This window comes from Camelus dromedarius, chromosome 35 (assembly GCF_036321535.1).
Source record: "Camelus dromedarius isolate mCamDro1 chromosome 35, mCamDro1.pat, whole genome shotgun sequence".
NCBI lineage: Eukaryota > Metazoa > Chordata > Mammalia > Artiodactyla > Camelidae > Camelus > Camelus dromedarius.
The window spans coordinates 15570095-15582700 of NC_087470.1; the positions used below are offsets into that span (position 1 = coordinate 15570095).

General features: G+C 55.9%; 1 protein-coding gene across 6 annotated transcripts in view; it reads left to right on the plus strand.

Moving 5' to 3' along the window:
* The window catches only part of GRB10 (growth factor receptor bound protein 10), a 116705-nt gene that overhangs the window by 57366 nt on the left and 46733 nt on the right, over window positions 1-12606 (plus strand). For all 6 annotated transcript variants that reach the window (XM_064482346.1, XM_064482345.1, XM_031444999.2 and 3 more), the window contains 2 exons: window positions 5913-6132; window positions 10955-11096. In XM_064482346.1, coding sequence (XP_064338416.1) covers window positions 5948-6132; window positions 10955-11096 — 327 coding nt within the window. In that variant the 5' untranslated portion in view covers window positions 5913-5947. The remainder of the gene's footprint in view (window positions 1-5912; window positions 6133-10954; window positions 11097-12606) is intronic.

Genomic DNA, 12606 nt, shown 5'->3' on the forward strand with positions numbered 1-12606 from the left:
GGTTTGATGATTTTTTTAGAGCAACCCGCAGAGCTGATGGTCTGCTAACTCGGTGACGAGTTTGCTACGGAGGGTCCAACCCAGGCAGGGCCCGATGAACAGGGGCAAAGGGCGGTGTGTGTGAAGGTCCCTGCCCCCTGGGGTCACCGCCCTCCCCGCATCTGCCCCTGCTCACCAGCCGGGAAGCTCTCCGGCCACGTCTTTGGGGTTTTTTTGGAGGCTTCATCGCATGCGTAGGTTAAGGAAATCCTTGGCTGTTGGCAGTTAAGGCCAGCTCGAGCCCCTCTCTCCTCCCTGCAGGTCGGGGGCAGGGCTGACGGCCCCACCCGTCTAACCACATGCAGCTGGTTTCCCTGGCCACCTGCCCCCATCAGGTGGTTACCTGGGGGCCTCCCAGGAGTCACCTGATTAGCACAGACTCAAAGGATTGAAAAAGGCTTGCTATGAATAACAAAAGACACTTCTTTTCAGCTTTTACCCGAGCTCTGGAGCTTTTTCAAAAACTACCAAAGAAAGAAAGAAAGACAATGTTATAGCAGAGATGCCCTCTGTACTCTTATCACGTAGAAATTACGAGGATTTTAGGCGCTGTGTGCCGGGGACCACGGAGGAAGACGAACACGGATGCATCTGTTTTTATCCCGGCCTCACAATTTTTTTCTCCTCTTTGGACTTTGCCACCCTCTGGGGTTCTGTCGGTCACAGTAAGCAAGCCGGCCACCCTGCCCGACCTTGTCCCTTACCCCCCGAGGGTGACAGTGGGAGGAGACGGGGAAGTCACTGCCTGTGAGCAGGTGCTCCGTGGGTCGGGAATGAAGGACAGAGTTGAGGTATCCTGCTCCCATGGGGCAGAAGCATCCCTTCAAGGTACCGGAATAATCTAGTAATGCAGGACCGGCGTCTTCAGTGGCGGATGGAAGGCGACGCTAGATGGTGCTGTGGACCAGGGAATCAGCGGGGTCGGGCCGCAGGCACCTGCTCCCTGAGAGTTCCCCCGCACCTGCGGTCTGGCTGGTGAGCACCTGGCCTCCTCCTGGCTGGGTTTCTAGAAGCCCTTCACCGGAATCCTTCATTAATCCCAACATGGACGTGTTTCCCTGAATCTGTCTCCGTTCTAGGACTCCGCCTGCCGCCGTTGGCGCATGGCAGTGGGACAAGATACAGTTGTGAGTTTGAGATCCGAGGATCTACTCGGATGTTGGGGACAAAATCAGAGCCCCGGGTTTTGGTTTGGGCTATTTCAGGAAGGAATGTGGCTGTTAATAACTTGATCGACGGCTGTGTTGTTTGACCCATAAATATTTGTCCCGTAAATAGAACCTTAGAGATCTGTGTGGACTGAAAGTTTATGTATAAAATCAATGCCCGTTTCCCTTCCAGTGTCTTACTCCTTTCAGAGGGACAGTCTCAGGGGAAATATTTTGGCCTCAAGTTAGCAGTGAAGAGGTACTTAACCTCCCTACCCCGCCACCCCTTTGAAGTTGGCACCGCTTCGTAAGGTTCTTGGAGGTTATTTTAATATTTAGCTTTATTTTTAACTTAACGTTTCTTTTTTTTTAATTTTTAAAAACAGCTTTATGCTTTTTACTTCTTATTGTATTATTTTACTTTGGTGTGTGGGGGTGGGGTAACTAAGGTTATTTATTTTTAGAGGCGGGACTGGGGATGGAACCCAGGACCTCACGCCTGCTAAGCACATGCTCTGCCCCTGATCTATATTCTCCCTCCATAAAGCTTTATAATTAAACTTTTTTAAACCCTCCCGATTTAAACCCAAGTCGGAATGATAAACCGTACCTTCCTAAAATGACATCATCACTAGAACTCCCAAAGTTCCGTAAAATAAGGCATCGCAAGCTGAACACACTCAATGTAAGAAATGTAACGGGAATTGGGAAATTTAGTAGTTGGGTGGAGGTGGGGGGTGGTTGGCTGCTGGCCCTGCTCTTTTTTAGAACGTGTACAACTACGTTAAGATTTTAAAACCAACATGGCATTTGTGATTCTTAAAACTATCTTCCACAGCAGAGTATGATTCAGAAAAAAGACCCTTTAACAAATGTGGAATGAATCATAAATCCACTTGACAAAGACAGAAAATCAAACTGCTTAAGGGAAAACCTACGTGAGATACTACCATGCACTAAAATTAACCTGACAACGTATCATTTCTAGTACTTTTTTTCAAGCTTAATGGTAAAAGGTGTGACTCTCTGCGATTCACTAGGAACAGGTCAGGCCGTGTAGGAGGCACTTAACCGGAACGTGCATTCCCAGAAGCGTCCTCTCTGCTAACGTCCTGGCCGTCGGCTTCCGCCACTCACTGGTCCCTGCAGAAGGGCTACCACATGCGGGTGAGGGGCAACCCCAGGGATCCGTGCAGCCGCCACACGTGCACAGAGGACACAGGGAGTCTCCCTCTGAGATGCACTCGCTCACGGAATATTTCCAAGAATGCGTGCAGTGATTTTTGAATGGTTAGAATCAATCCTTTAAAACCTCAGTTTGGAAGATGTAAATGTCGGTCTTTATTAGAACTTGACATGGTTCAAGTAAAATCAGACATCTCTGAGTGATTCCATGATCTGAACAGCTACAATGCTCACCGAACCCCCTCCCCGCTCCCAGGAAATGGTCAAGGTTGCCCTGGAACAGAGTATTTTAAATCCTTTTAAGCTGTTTTCTTTTTGCTCTAAGGGCTGTGGACGGAACATGCCAAGCCAGCGGCTGGATTTGATTCGTGAAAATTACAGCCCCCTAAGTGAGTGCTGTCAGAAGTGCCTGGCTTTTAACAGATTCACAGTTAAACGTATTTAAAGTTGAAAGCAGGTTAATCGCTAACCCACCTCCGAGGGGAGTTAACGCTCGGTGACGACGTGGGTCGCGCTGAGACTTCTGCCTTTGCGGCTTCACGTCCAGTTGACCTTTCTGTTTGCTTTGAGTGGTGTCAGAATTACTTTGTGTTCCTAAAAGCAGCGTGGCCTGACCGCAGAGAGGGGTGACCCAGGGAGGACCCGGGTGATGGAGAGGAGCAGAAAGAAATGCACAGGAGACAAGGCCACCGGTCCACGGCCAAGGCCACCTGTCCACAGCTGAGGCCACCGGTCCACGGCCAAGGCCACCTGTCCACGGCCAAGACTGCCTGTCCACAGCCAAGGTCACTTGTCTATAACAAGGCCGCCTGCCCAAGGCTGCCTATCCATGGCCAAGGCCACCTGTCCACACCAAGGCCACCTGTCCACACCAAGGCCAGCTCAGTAGTGCCAGTGGACCTGCTGTTTCACCCATTTGATTCTTGAGCGGTCTGTTAAGATGGAAATGCACCGAGTCGTTACCAGGCGAGGAAGGACGCCAATGTCCTTTGTTGTCTCCCTGAGTTTAAGTTAAGCGACCATTCCGTATCAGCCACGTAAAGGAGATGAGTGGTGTTCATGAGGGACACATTCTAGAACTTCCCTGACGCTCCAGGGCTGTGAGCACCGGCACAGCTTAAACTCTTCCTCATTAGGTGAAGGCCTGAGGTCTCAGCCAGTACACAGAAGTCTCCTGGTCTCTTCTGGCAGCGACTGTCCACGACTCTTCTCTTGTGCCGTTTAGACAGGGGAGGACCTGTCTGAGGCCAGCGGCCCTGCGGGGACCAGGGGACCGGCCCTGCGGGAGTCCAGATGTTCTGCCCCCGACCCCTGCCTCCTGAGCTCTGGGCCGCGGCCCTGCCTGCGGACTCCCGCGTTCTCCCTTATGACATATTAATTATTCATTTCATGGTAATTCTTACTGCTTGATTCAGCACCTTGTCCTTTTAATATCTGGCCACAGGATTAATATTTGCTGACTTAGATCCTGAGCTGCAGCAACATTTTTCTTCTCCCTTCTCCCCACTGGGGCCCTGCCCCCGCCTCCCCGGCCCTGCCTCACCTGGGGGCCGGGGTCTGTCTGCAGGCCTCCCAGACTCGCCGGCACCCTCCTCCTGTCCCGGGTTCTTCCCCAGCCCTGTCCACCCTGCCTCGGCCTCTCATCGCTGCTTTTTCAGAAGCCTCCCGTCCATCCGGGTGTCTGCCCTCCTCGGGCCCTGCCTGCTGCTGGTAGCGTCCGTCACCCAGGCCAGGCCCTCTGGACCCGAGGCCCCTCTTCTGGGCACCGCTGCCTGGAGGGCCGTGGAGCCTTGGAGGAGGTGCTGGTCAGTGGTCTCCCTGCTTCCCCCAGTCTGCCCTGCCTGCAACTCCACCCCACCCGCCTGACCAGAGGCCCCGGCCCCCACCGCGGCCACCCCGCCGTCCTCCCTCATGTTCTGTCTCCTTGTGCCTGGGGAGGCGGGGAGGCTGACGCAGAGGCATCAGAGATTTTTGTCGGGGGAGCGGGAGAGGCAGGGGGGTCAGGGTGCTCTGGAAAGATCCGTGAGCTCCTTCATCGCGTGCACACCTGCTGAGGCCACCTTGGTAGCAGGAAAGCCTGTTTTCAGACTCGGGGTTCCCTACTTACCGCTTGTGTGATCTGGGGCGAGTGAGTCGGGTCCCCTAGACGGATTTCCTCAGCTGTTAAACCGGGTTAATTGTCACCACTCTGCTGTCTTCTGAGGAGTGAGGGAAATAGAGCTAATAAATAACGTTGACTGAATGTCTGCACTGGGCTGGGGACCACTGTGAGCCCGAGTGAGAGCTGCGGGCACGGAGGGAGGGAGACACTGGACCAGGGACTGCGTGGCGGGGGCGGGGCTGGGATGGGACGGGACATGGGCTGGGACAGGGTGGGTGTGGCCTGTGTGTGGGCGTGGCTCAGCGCGGATATGGTGGGGCTTGGTCAGGGACAGGGGACGGCTTAGGGGGTGTGGCCAGGGGCGGGGTTGGGACGGGGGTGGGGCTGGGGTGGGTCATGGGTGTGGTGGGGGGGGACAGGGAGGGGCATGGCCAGGGACATGGGCGGGGATAGTGTGGGGCGTGGCTGGACAGGGGCGTGGCCAGGATGGTGTTGGGACAGGGCAGGGGCGGGGAGCCAGGGGCTGGGGTCCTGGGCGGGGCAGCAGGTGTCCTCTACTCTCCCTTCCTGCCCAATAGGGGCTGGTCCCCTCGGGTAGAGTGAGCTCTAAGCCCCTTGTTTGTTCCATGCGCATCACTTAGGCTGCTGGGGACTGTGATTGCGTGACTTGTGACCAACGCAGCCTAGGTTGTATTTGCCATGTTGTTAAAAAGTGACCGACCACCAGAAACGGAACAGGCAGGCTGTGCATGTGTCTGTACGTGGGGGTGGTGACTTCAAGGCGCTGGCTCGCACATCCGCTGTCCGCAGGACAGGTGGCCGGCTGGAGACGCAGCAGGGGCCGCAGTTGGAGTTTGCAGGCCGAATCCCCTCTTCCTCGGGGATCCTGGGTCTTCTCTCAAGGCCTTCAGCTCCCCTCGCTCACAGTCTGCTGGTTTAAATGTTACCCTCAGCTAAAAAAGACGGGAGGGAAATCGCTCAGTGGTAGAGCGCGTGCTCAGTTTAGCATGCACGATTTAAATAGAGAAAAAAAAACATTTTCACAGAAACATCTGGAATGAAGATGGACTGACTCTGGGTACTGTGTTCCGGCCAAGCTGATGTGTAAAATGACCCTTCGGAGCCTCGGGCCAGTCGCGGGCGGAGGAGGGGCAGCCGGGGGCTGCATGTTCCATCAGTGGCCGCCCAGGGAGCCCGTCCACCTGGTGGCCTTAGCAGGCCAGGCTGCTCTCGGTGTCCGATGCTGTTCCGTTCCCATTGGATGCTTGTCTTCTGGAACCTCAGGGAAGGGAGCAGCCCTGATCGGCCCCACTCAGGGCTCATTGTGCACCTGTGATCCGCCAGCTGAGGTTGGGGCAGGGTTCCAGCTCTGTGACCTCATTGCTGCTAAGGTTTCTTTTTTTTTCTTTTCTTCTCCTTTCCTGCCTTCTGATGTGCAGAGGATGACGTGGACCTGGAGGCCCTCGTGAATGACATGAGCCTGTCCCTGGAGAGTCTGTGCTCGGCGTGTGGCATGCAGTCGGAGACGACGCCTCTTCTGCAGAACGGCCAGCACGCCCGTGGGCCGCCGCCGCCCTCCGCAGCCAGGTCCAACCAGCCGCAGCTGTCCCCGCGGCAGAAGGTGCAGCGTTCCCAGCCCGTGCACATCCTCGCCGCCAGGTGGGCCCTGGGGCACCCCCTCCCGGAGCATGGAGCGCTTCGGGGTCCCAGCACCACTCTCCATCCCCAGACCCAGTCCTTTTCTCTGTCCAGCACAGCGGCCATAGGATGGACCTGGTAGCTGGTTTGATTCAGGTCACTTTTATGAGCACCTGCTCTGGGCCAAGTTGGTGGGATGTGCAGAGGAGAATGTTCTGGAAAAAATGAGAGCAGGGCTGGGCAGGCAGCTGCCCAGAGTGGGGCCTGGGGACCTGGGACTGATCAGAAACAGGCAGCCTCAGACGTGTGGTCACATTCCCAGGGCATAAAGTGGAGGACACACAGCCTCTGTGGAAATGCTGGGGCTGTGGGAGGCCTCTGGGAAGGGGTGGAGGGCTCCCTGGAGGTGGCGGCTCTCTGAATTGGGTGCCGAAGGGTGAGTAGGAGCTGAGGGATGGGAGAAGAGGTTTCATGAGCCAAAGACATGATCCCTGTTGTTGAAATGGGCAGGACCCTCTTCCTTTTTTGTGTCAGAATAATATTCTGTCATATGTGTGTACATTTTATCCATCCCTTCATCCATCCTGGGACCCCATGGACAGTGTGCTCAGTAAATCAGACCAACAGAGGAGGACAAGTACCACATGGCTCCACGTCCCTGAGGAGCCTGAAACAGCCAAATGCGTGGACGCAGAGAGTGGAGTGTGGTTGCCAGGGTCTGGGGGAGGGGGATGGGCAGGGCGGGTCAGAGGGTGCAGAGTTTCTGTTTTACAAGGTGGGCAGGTCCTGGGCCCATCACTGGTGCTGTGTCGTGTGCTGAACAGTTTGCCGAGGGGCCAGCTCGTACGTGGAGTGTTCTGATCACACACACACACAAATAATAATAATAACAATACGGGGGGTATAACTCAAATGGCAGAGCACATGCTCAGCATGCAGGAGGTCCTGGGTTCAATCCCCAGAACCTTCTCTAAAAAAATAAAAAAATAAACCTCCCCCCCTCAAAAAACAACCAAGAATAATTTAAAAATAATAATAATACATGAAGAGGGTAGGAGTAGGCGTGTGGAAGGGGTGGACATGTTTACGGCAGACTGGAGGTGGTCCCTCTGCGTCCTTATCTTTAAACTGGTCCAGGGGGTGCTTATTACAGACGCACATTTTTTGTGCATCCGTCGTCCCTCCGCAGAGGCAGTTAGAGCATAGAGCGTGACAGGCTGGGGCCACGTCCTGGAGCCCTTCCGACGGGAGAGACCGGGAAGGGATTTGAACAGGCTTGGGGGGTTGGATTTGGGTTTTGGTGAGTAGCTCTGGCATCTTGGGGTCAGGGGGCAGTGGGATTTGGAAGCTGCTTCAGGGCCCAGCCCAGAGCAGCGGCATCCTGACCTGGGATTTTAAAGCGGAGATGATAGATTTGTTGGCACGTGGATTGGGGGATTGTGGGGACAGTGTCCAGGGCACCTCTCTGCCCGGGGTGCGGGTAGGCAGAGAAGTTAGCTGGCAGTGCTTGTGAAGAGGGTGATGGTGGCATCAGAGACCTTTGGGTGGAGATGTTTGTGAAGCTCAGCTGAGAAACTGTCCGTGCCTCTCCCAGGTCTGCATGGGCTCTGGTGGGTTCAGGTGAGGATGGTTGAGAGCTTGACATCTGCCACCTTCCGGGGTTCTCTGGCTGGAGTATGTACAGTGCAATACGTCTTGGGCCTCTGTCAGGTCTGCTGAGCACTTTCTGTGTGTGCTGAGCACTTTCTGTGTGTGCAGAGCACCTTCTGTGCATACTGATCACTGCCTTGTGTGCTGAGCACTTTCTATGTGTGCTGAGCACCTCCCATGTGTGCTGATCACTTCCTGTGTGTGCCAAGTACGTCCCATGTAGGTCAGCCACCTCCCATGTGTGCAGGGCACTTCTTGTGTGTGCTGAGCACCTCCCATGTGTGCTGATCACTTCCTGTGTGTGCTGATCACTTTCTGTGTGTGCCGAGCATGTCCCATGTATGTCAATTACCTCCCATCAGTCACCTCCCATATGTGCAGGGCACTTCCTGTGTGTGCTAAGCACCTCCCACGTGTGCAGGGCACTTCCTGTGTGTGCTGAGCACCTTCCATGTGTGTTGATCACTTTCTGTGTGTGCTGACCACTTTGTATGTGTGCCAAGCACGTCCCGTGTATGTCAGTTACCTCCCATCAATCACCTCCCATATGTGCAGGGCACTTCCTATGTGTGCTGAGCACCTCCCATGTGTGCTGAACACCTCCCACGTGTACTGAGCACTTCCTTTGTGTAAGTCTCTGTTGAGTCCTCATATATTGGCCGATGTGACGGTCATTGCAGCCATACAAGGTGGGTGGTGTGGTGACCCTCAGTTCTCAGGAGGAGGTGCCTTGGCCCACACCTGGTGAGTGGGGAGCCCAGATACAGACCCAGGTCAGGGGCCCAAGGAGCAGGGGCTGTCCTGGAGAGGACGCCCCAGAGCTTGTCACACATCTGAAGGGAGTTAGACGGGGCAGGAGCAGAGCAGACGGTGGAAGCAGTGAGAGGGCTTCCTGGAGGAGGCTATGGTGCTGAAGGAGGTGGGGGCGCCGCAGTGAAGGGAAGGGCAGCGGTCGTGTTGTCACCTGGACGGACCTTGTCCCTGACCCCGCCCCCCGCCCCTCAGCTCCGCTCCCCACATCTCTGAGTGTGGACGGACCGATGTGAGCTTTGACTGCCAGCCTCTCAGTCGGGACTGTGTTCAGCTTTGTCTCATGTCCCTTAGCTTTGCTTTGGGTGATACGTGTGAACACGTGACTTTTTTCCTCCGTTTTTAAAATACCTTGTTGAGGTGACATTCATGCAGCATAAACTGAATCCCTGTAAAGGGCGTGTTCCAGGGCTTTGGGCGCCCTCCGGACACGCCCTCCATCTGGGCCCAGAGCATCTCCATCACGGCCGAGGCACCCTGCCCACTCAGCAGGCTCCCCCTCCCCACGGCCCCGGCCGCCAGCCATCTGCCCTCCGAGCTGTGGGTGTATCTAAGCTGGACGCGTCCTACAAATGGAATCGGGTGACAGGTGGCCTTCTGTGTCTGGCCTCTGTGACTTAGCGCAGGACTTTTTTTAAAAAGGCTCAAGACAACGTACTAAAGAGAGAAGCTTCCGTGGACAGGCAGGATGTCAGAAAGCCAGCTTCGGGTGCTGTGATTCGGAGCAAAGGAAAATTCATCCTTCGTGGGTCCCGGGTGCGCGGTAGCTTTGGGCTGGGAGGTCCTGAGAGCGGAGCGTGGCTGCGTCTCCCGCCCTGGCGCTCTGAGTGTGACAAGGGACCCCCTTGGAGGCCACCAGGAAGCTGTTACTGAAGGGGTGGGATTTGTTTGCATCAAAAGCAAGCTCTCCGGCACGTTGTCTGGCGAATCGCAGCTGCTGTGGCTTTAGGGGCAAACCTCCCAAGAAAGCCAGTGGATCGTTGATTTAGTCCCCAAAGTATGAAGACGCAGGCTACATGAGGGGTTCGGGAAGGGTGCGTTAGGAGCAGGGCTGGGGATGCGGAGCGAGGTCAGGGGCCAAACTCCTGCAGCTCGGGGCGTCTGTGCCCAGGGCAGTGATGTCCAGGGTGGCCGGAGGGGCTCCCCTCCCAGGAGAGCCTGGACACGTGGGCAGGACCCCGGGGAGAGGAAACAGAGCACTCTACATCATTGTTTGCTTTTTTCGTTTTTCTGCTGTTTTCGTAACTGTATCTGATCCATCATCCTGTGTGCCTGGCCTCTTGCATGACCAGTGAGGTTTGATGCTGGGAAGGAGGTAGGAGGCGGCCCTGGAGACGTGCCAGAGAGGGGACGGTCTGATGCAAGTTCAGACGTGGCTCTCAGGGACGTGAGCGGGGTGCAGGGGGCCATTTCAGAGGTGCCCAGACGCTGGCTCCAGGAAGCGTTTATCTCCGAGTAATTCCACATCGACGTCCTTTGCGTGCACATAAGCGTTCGTCTCACTATTCAGATGAGGACAGCCTCTTCGAACATTTTCACTGGGTGAGACGAGTGTTCATTGCAGGGTCACTGAAAAATAGTTGTTGTTGTGCAAAATGCTTTTGACGCACAAAACCACTTCAGGGGTTCACTGAACAAAACTGAGGAAGCTCTTGGAAGGGGGTGCCGAGGCCACATCACGCCCTCAGTGGCACTTGTGGCGTGAGCCACCACCTGTCCCCTGGGTGTCCTGTGAAGTTGGAAATCTATATACCCTTTGGGTCTGAGAATGTCAGGGGTTTTTTGGGGTTTTTTAAGATTGTTTTTTTAGTTGTAGTAAAGTACACTCAGCATTAAATTGACCGTCTCGGCCATGTTGAGTGTTCACTTGCTTAGCACTGACAACATTCACATTGTCATGCAACCAAATCCCGGACTCTCTCATCTTGCAGAATTGAAACCCTGCAGCCCTTAAACCCCAACTGCCCGGTCCCCAGTCAGCAACCTCCATCCCCTTCCTGTCCCCAGGAATGTGACACATCCGGGGGCCTCAATGAAGTGGTCCCCTGCAGGGTTCGTTCAGGCTGAGTGTAGCCCATTGCGTGTTGATACCACATGTGGGAGAATGTGGTATCTCTCCGTGGAGGCTCACGGAACCCGGTGTGTGTGTGTGAGGCTGGGGGGCCCGGTGTGGGAGGTGGACCTGGGAGGAGGGAAGCCGTGGTCACTTGGCTGCTTCACCTTCTGAGTGTTTGGAGCAGCGCAGGGTGAACACGGGTGTGCAAACATCTCTTGGAGTCTCTCCTTCAGTTTTTTCGTTCATTTTCATTCATTTTCCCAGAAGCGGGGCTGCCGGACCCTGAGCGCATCAGCCTTTAATGAGCCCTTGTCTCTGCCCTCCCAGGCGCCTGCAGGAGGAGGACCAGCAGTTCAGGACCTCGTCCCTGCCCGCCATCCCCAACCCCTTCCCCGAGCTCTGCGGCCCGGAGAGCCCCCCTGTGCTCGCGCCCGGCTCCTTACCTCCCCGCCAGGACGTCGCCAAGCAGGTGAGCCCCCGGGCCCGAGTTTGTGCACCCGGCTGCTGGGGTGTGGACGTGTTGATGCCACCTGTGGGAGGCTGGGGGGCCCAGTGGGTTTGTTTTTTTTTTTCCCTGTTTCTTCTGTACTTGTTGCTTTGTGAGACTCTTAACGTATTCGCCCAAATCCCGCCTAGATCAGGGGCGTTACAGGCTGTTTATATGTTATAGAAAGAGTCTCATAAAAATGGTTAAAAAGTAATAATGCAAATCATTTGGTGCCTAAAGATGAATTTTAGTTCTCTGAAAAAATGTGAGCCCGGCATCTTCATCTGGATAAACGGGGCCATGAACACCGGGCTTCCCTGAGCACCTGGACCAGAGGAGGCTTGGAGGAGCGTCCTTGTAACATTCCTGACTTTGAACCTCATCTCCTCAGGGGATAGGAGTTTTCACTTAACCCCAAAGGTGACAGCCACCTTCTATTGTGAAGCAAGACCCAGGTGTCCATAATACAGCTGCTCTCCCCGACCCCGGGGGGCGGGGGACACTGAGGCAGAGTTTCAGTGAGTTGTCGGAGGTCCGATCACCAGGAGCCACCTTGTCAGAGGAGCGGGCTGGCAGCTCTGTGACTCCTGGTTGGCAGGGCCTGGGCGCGGGTGGGCTGCAGGCTTCGGGGGAGAGTCAGCGATGCCCTGCCCGACAGAGGTGACGGCAGAGCATCTCACGTTCACTGAGTGACCTGTGTGCCAGATGCTGTTCTGAGTGGTCTGTGTGTCTGTCATATTTATATGAGTGCATTTACTCCGCCAAACAAACCTGAGAGTTAGCTGCAAACGTTACGTCTGTTCTGCATTTGGGAAACTGAGGTCCAGCTGTAGGCGGTGAAGCTGGGACGTGACCCAGTGTGAGTGGCGGAGCCAGGATGTGACCAGAGTGAGCGGTGGGGCCGGGGGTACCTGGTGGGGGAACCCAGTGTGTGTGTGAGGCTGGGGGGCCTGGTGTAGGTGTTGGAGCTGGGAGGAGGGAACCCGGTATGAGAAGTGGAGCTGAGATGTGAGCCAGGGGCCGGGGACCTGGGGGGAGGGGGACCTGACATCCAGATCTGGCACCTCTGATTTTAGCCACAAAACTCGGCCCTTCCTGGGACCTTGCATTCTTTGTCTCCAACAAGCAGCTCTGCAAGCATCACTCCCCTCCACTCCCTTGACTTTTCTGCCTTTGATGTCCTCGAGGCTCGATCAGCCGCAAACCCTCTTTCTCTGGTAACCTCACGGGGTGGGCGCCCTTGGTGGGGACACGTGTCTCCTCCCCGCTCGCCAGCTCCCCAGCAGCTGCTGGCGCCCCGACCTCACGCCCCGGCGCAGGCGGCGGTGTCCCAGCTTCAGCACCCGGGAGGTGAGGCGAGTGTCCCTGTCCGGGAGCCAGCGCTGGCCGGGCCTCAGCCCTGGTCACATGGGCCGAGCACATCTGGGCTGTCTGCCTCCCTGGTGACCTTCTGCTTCAGATCAGGGTCTAGACGAGCCGTCTGTGGCCTGGG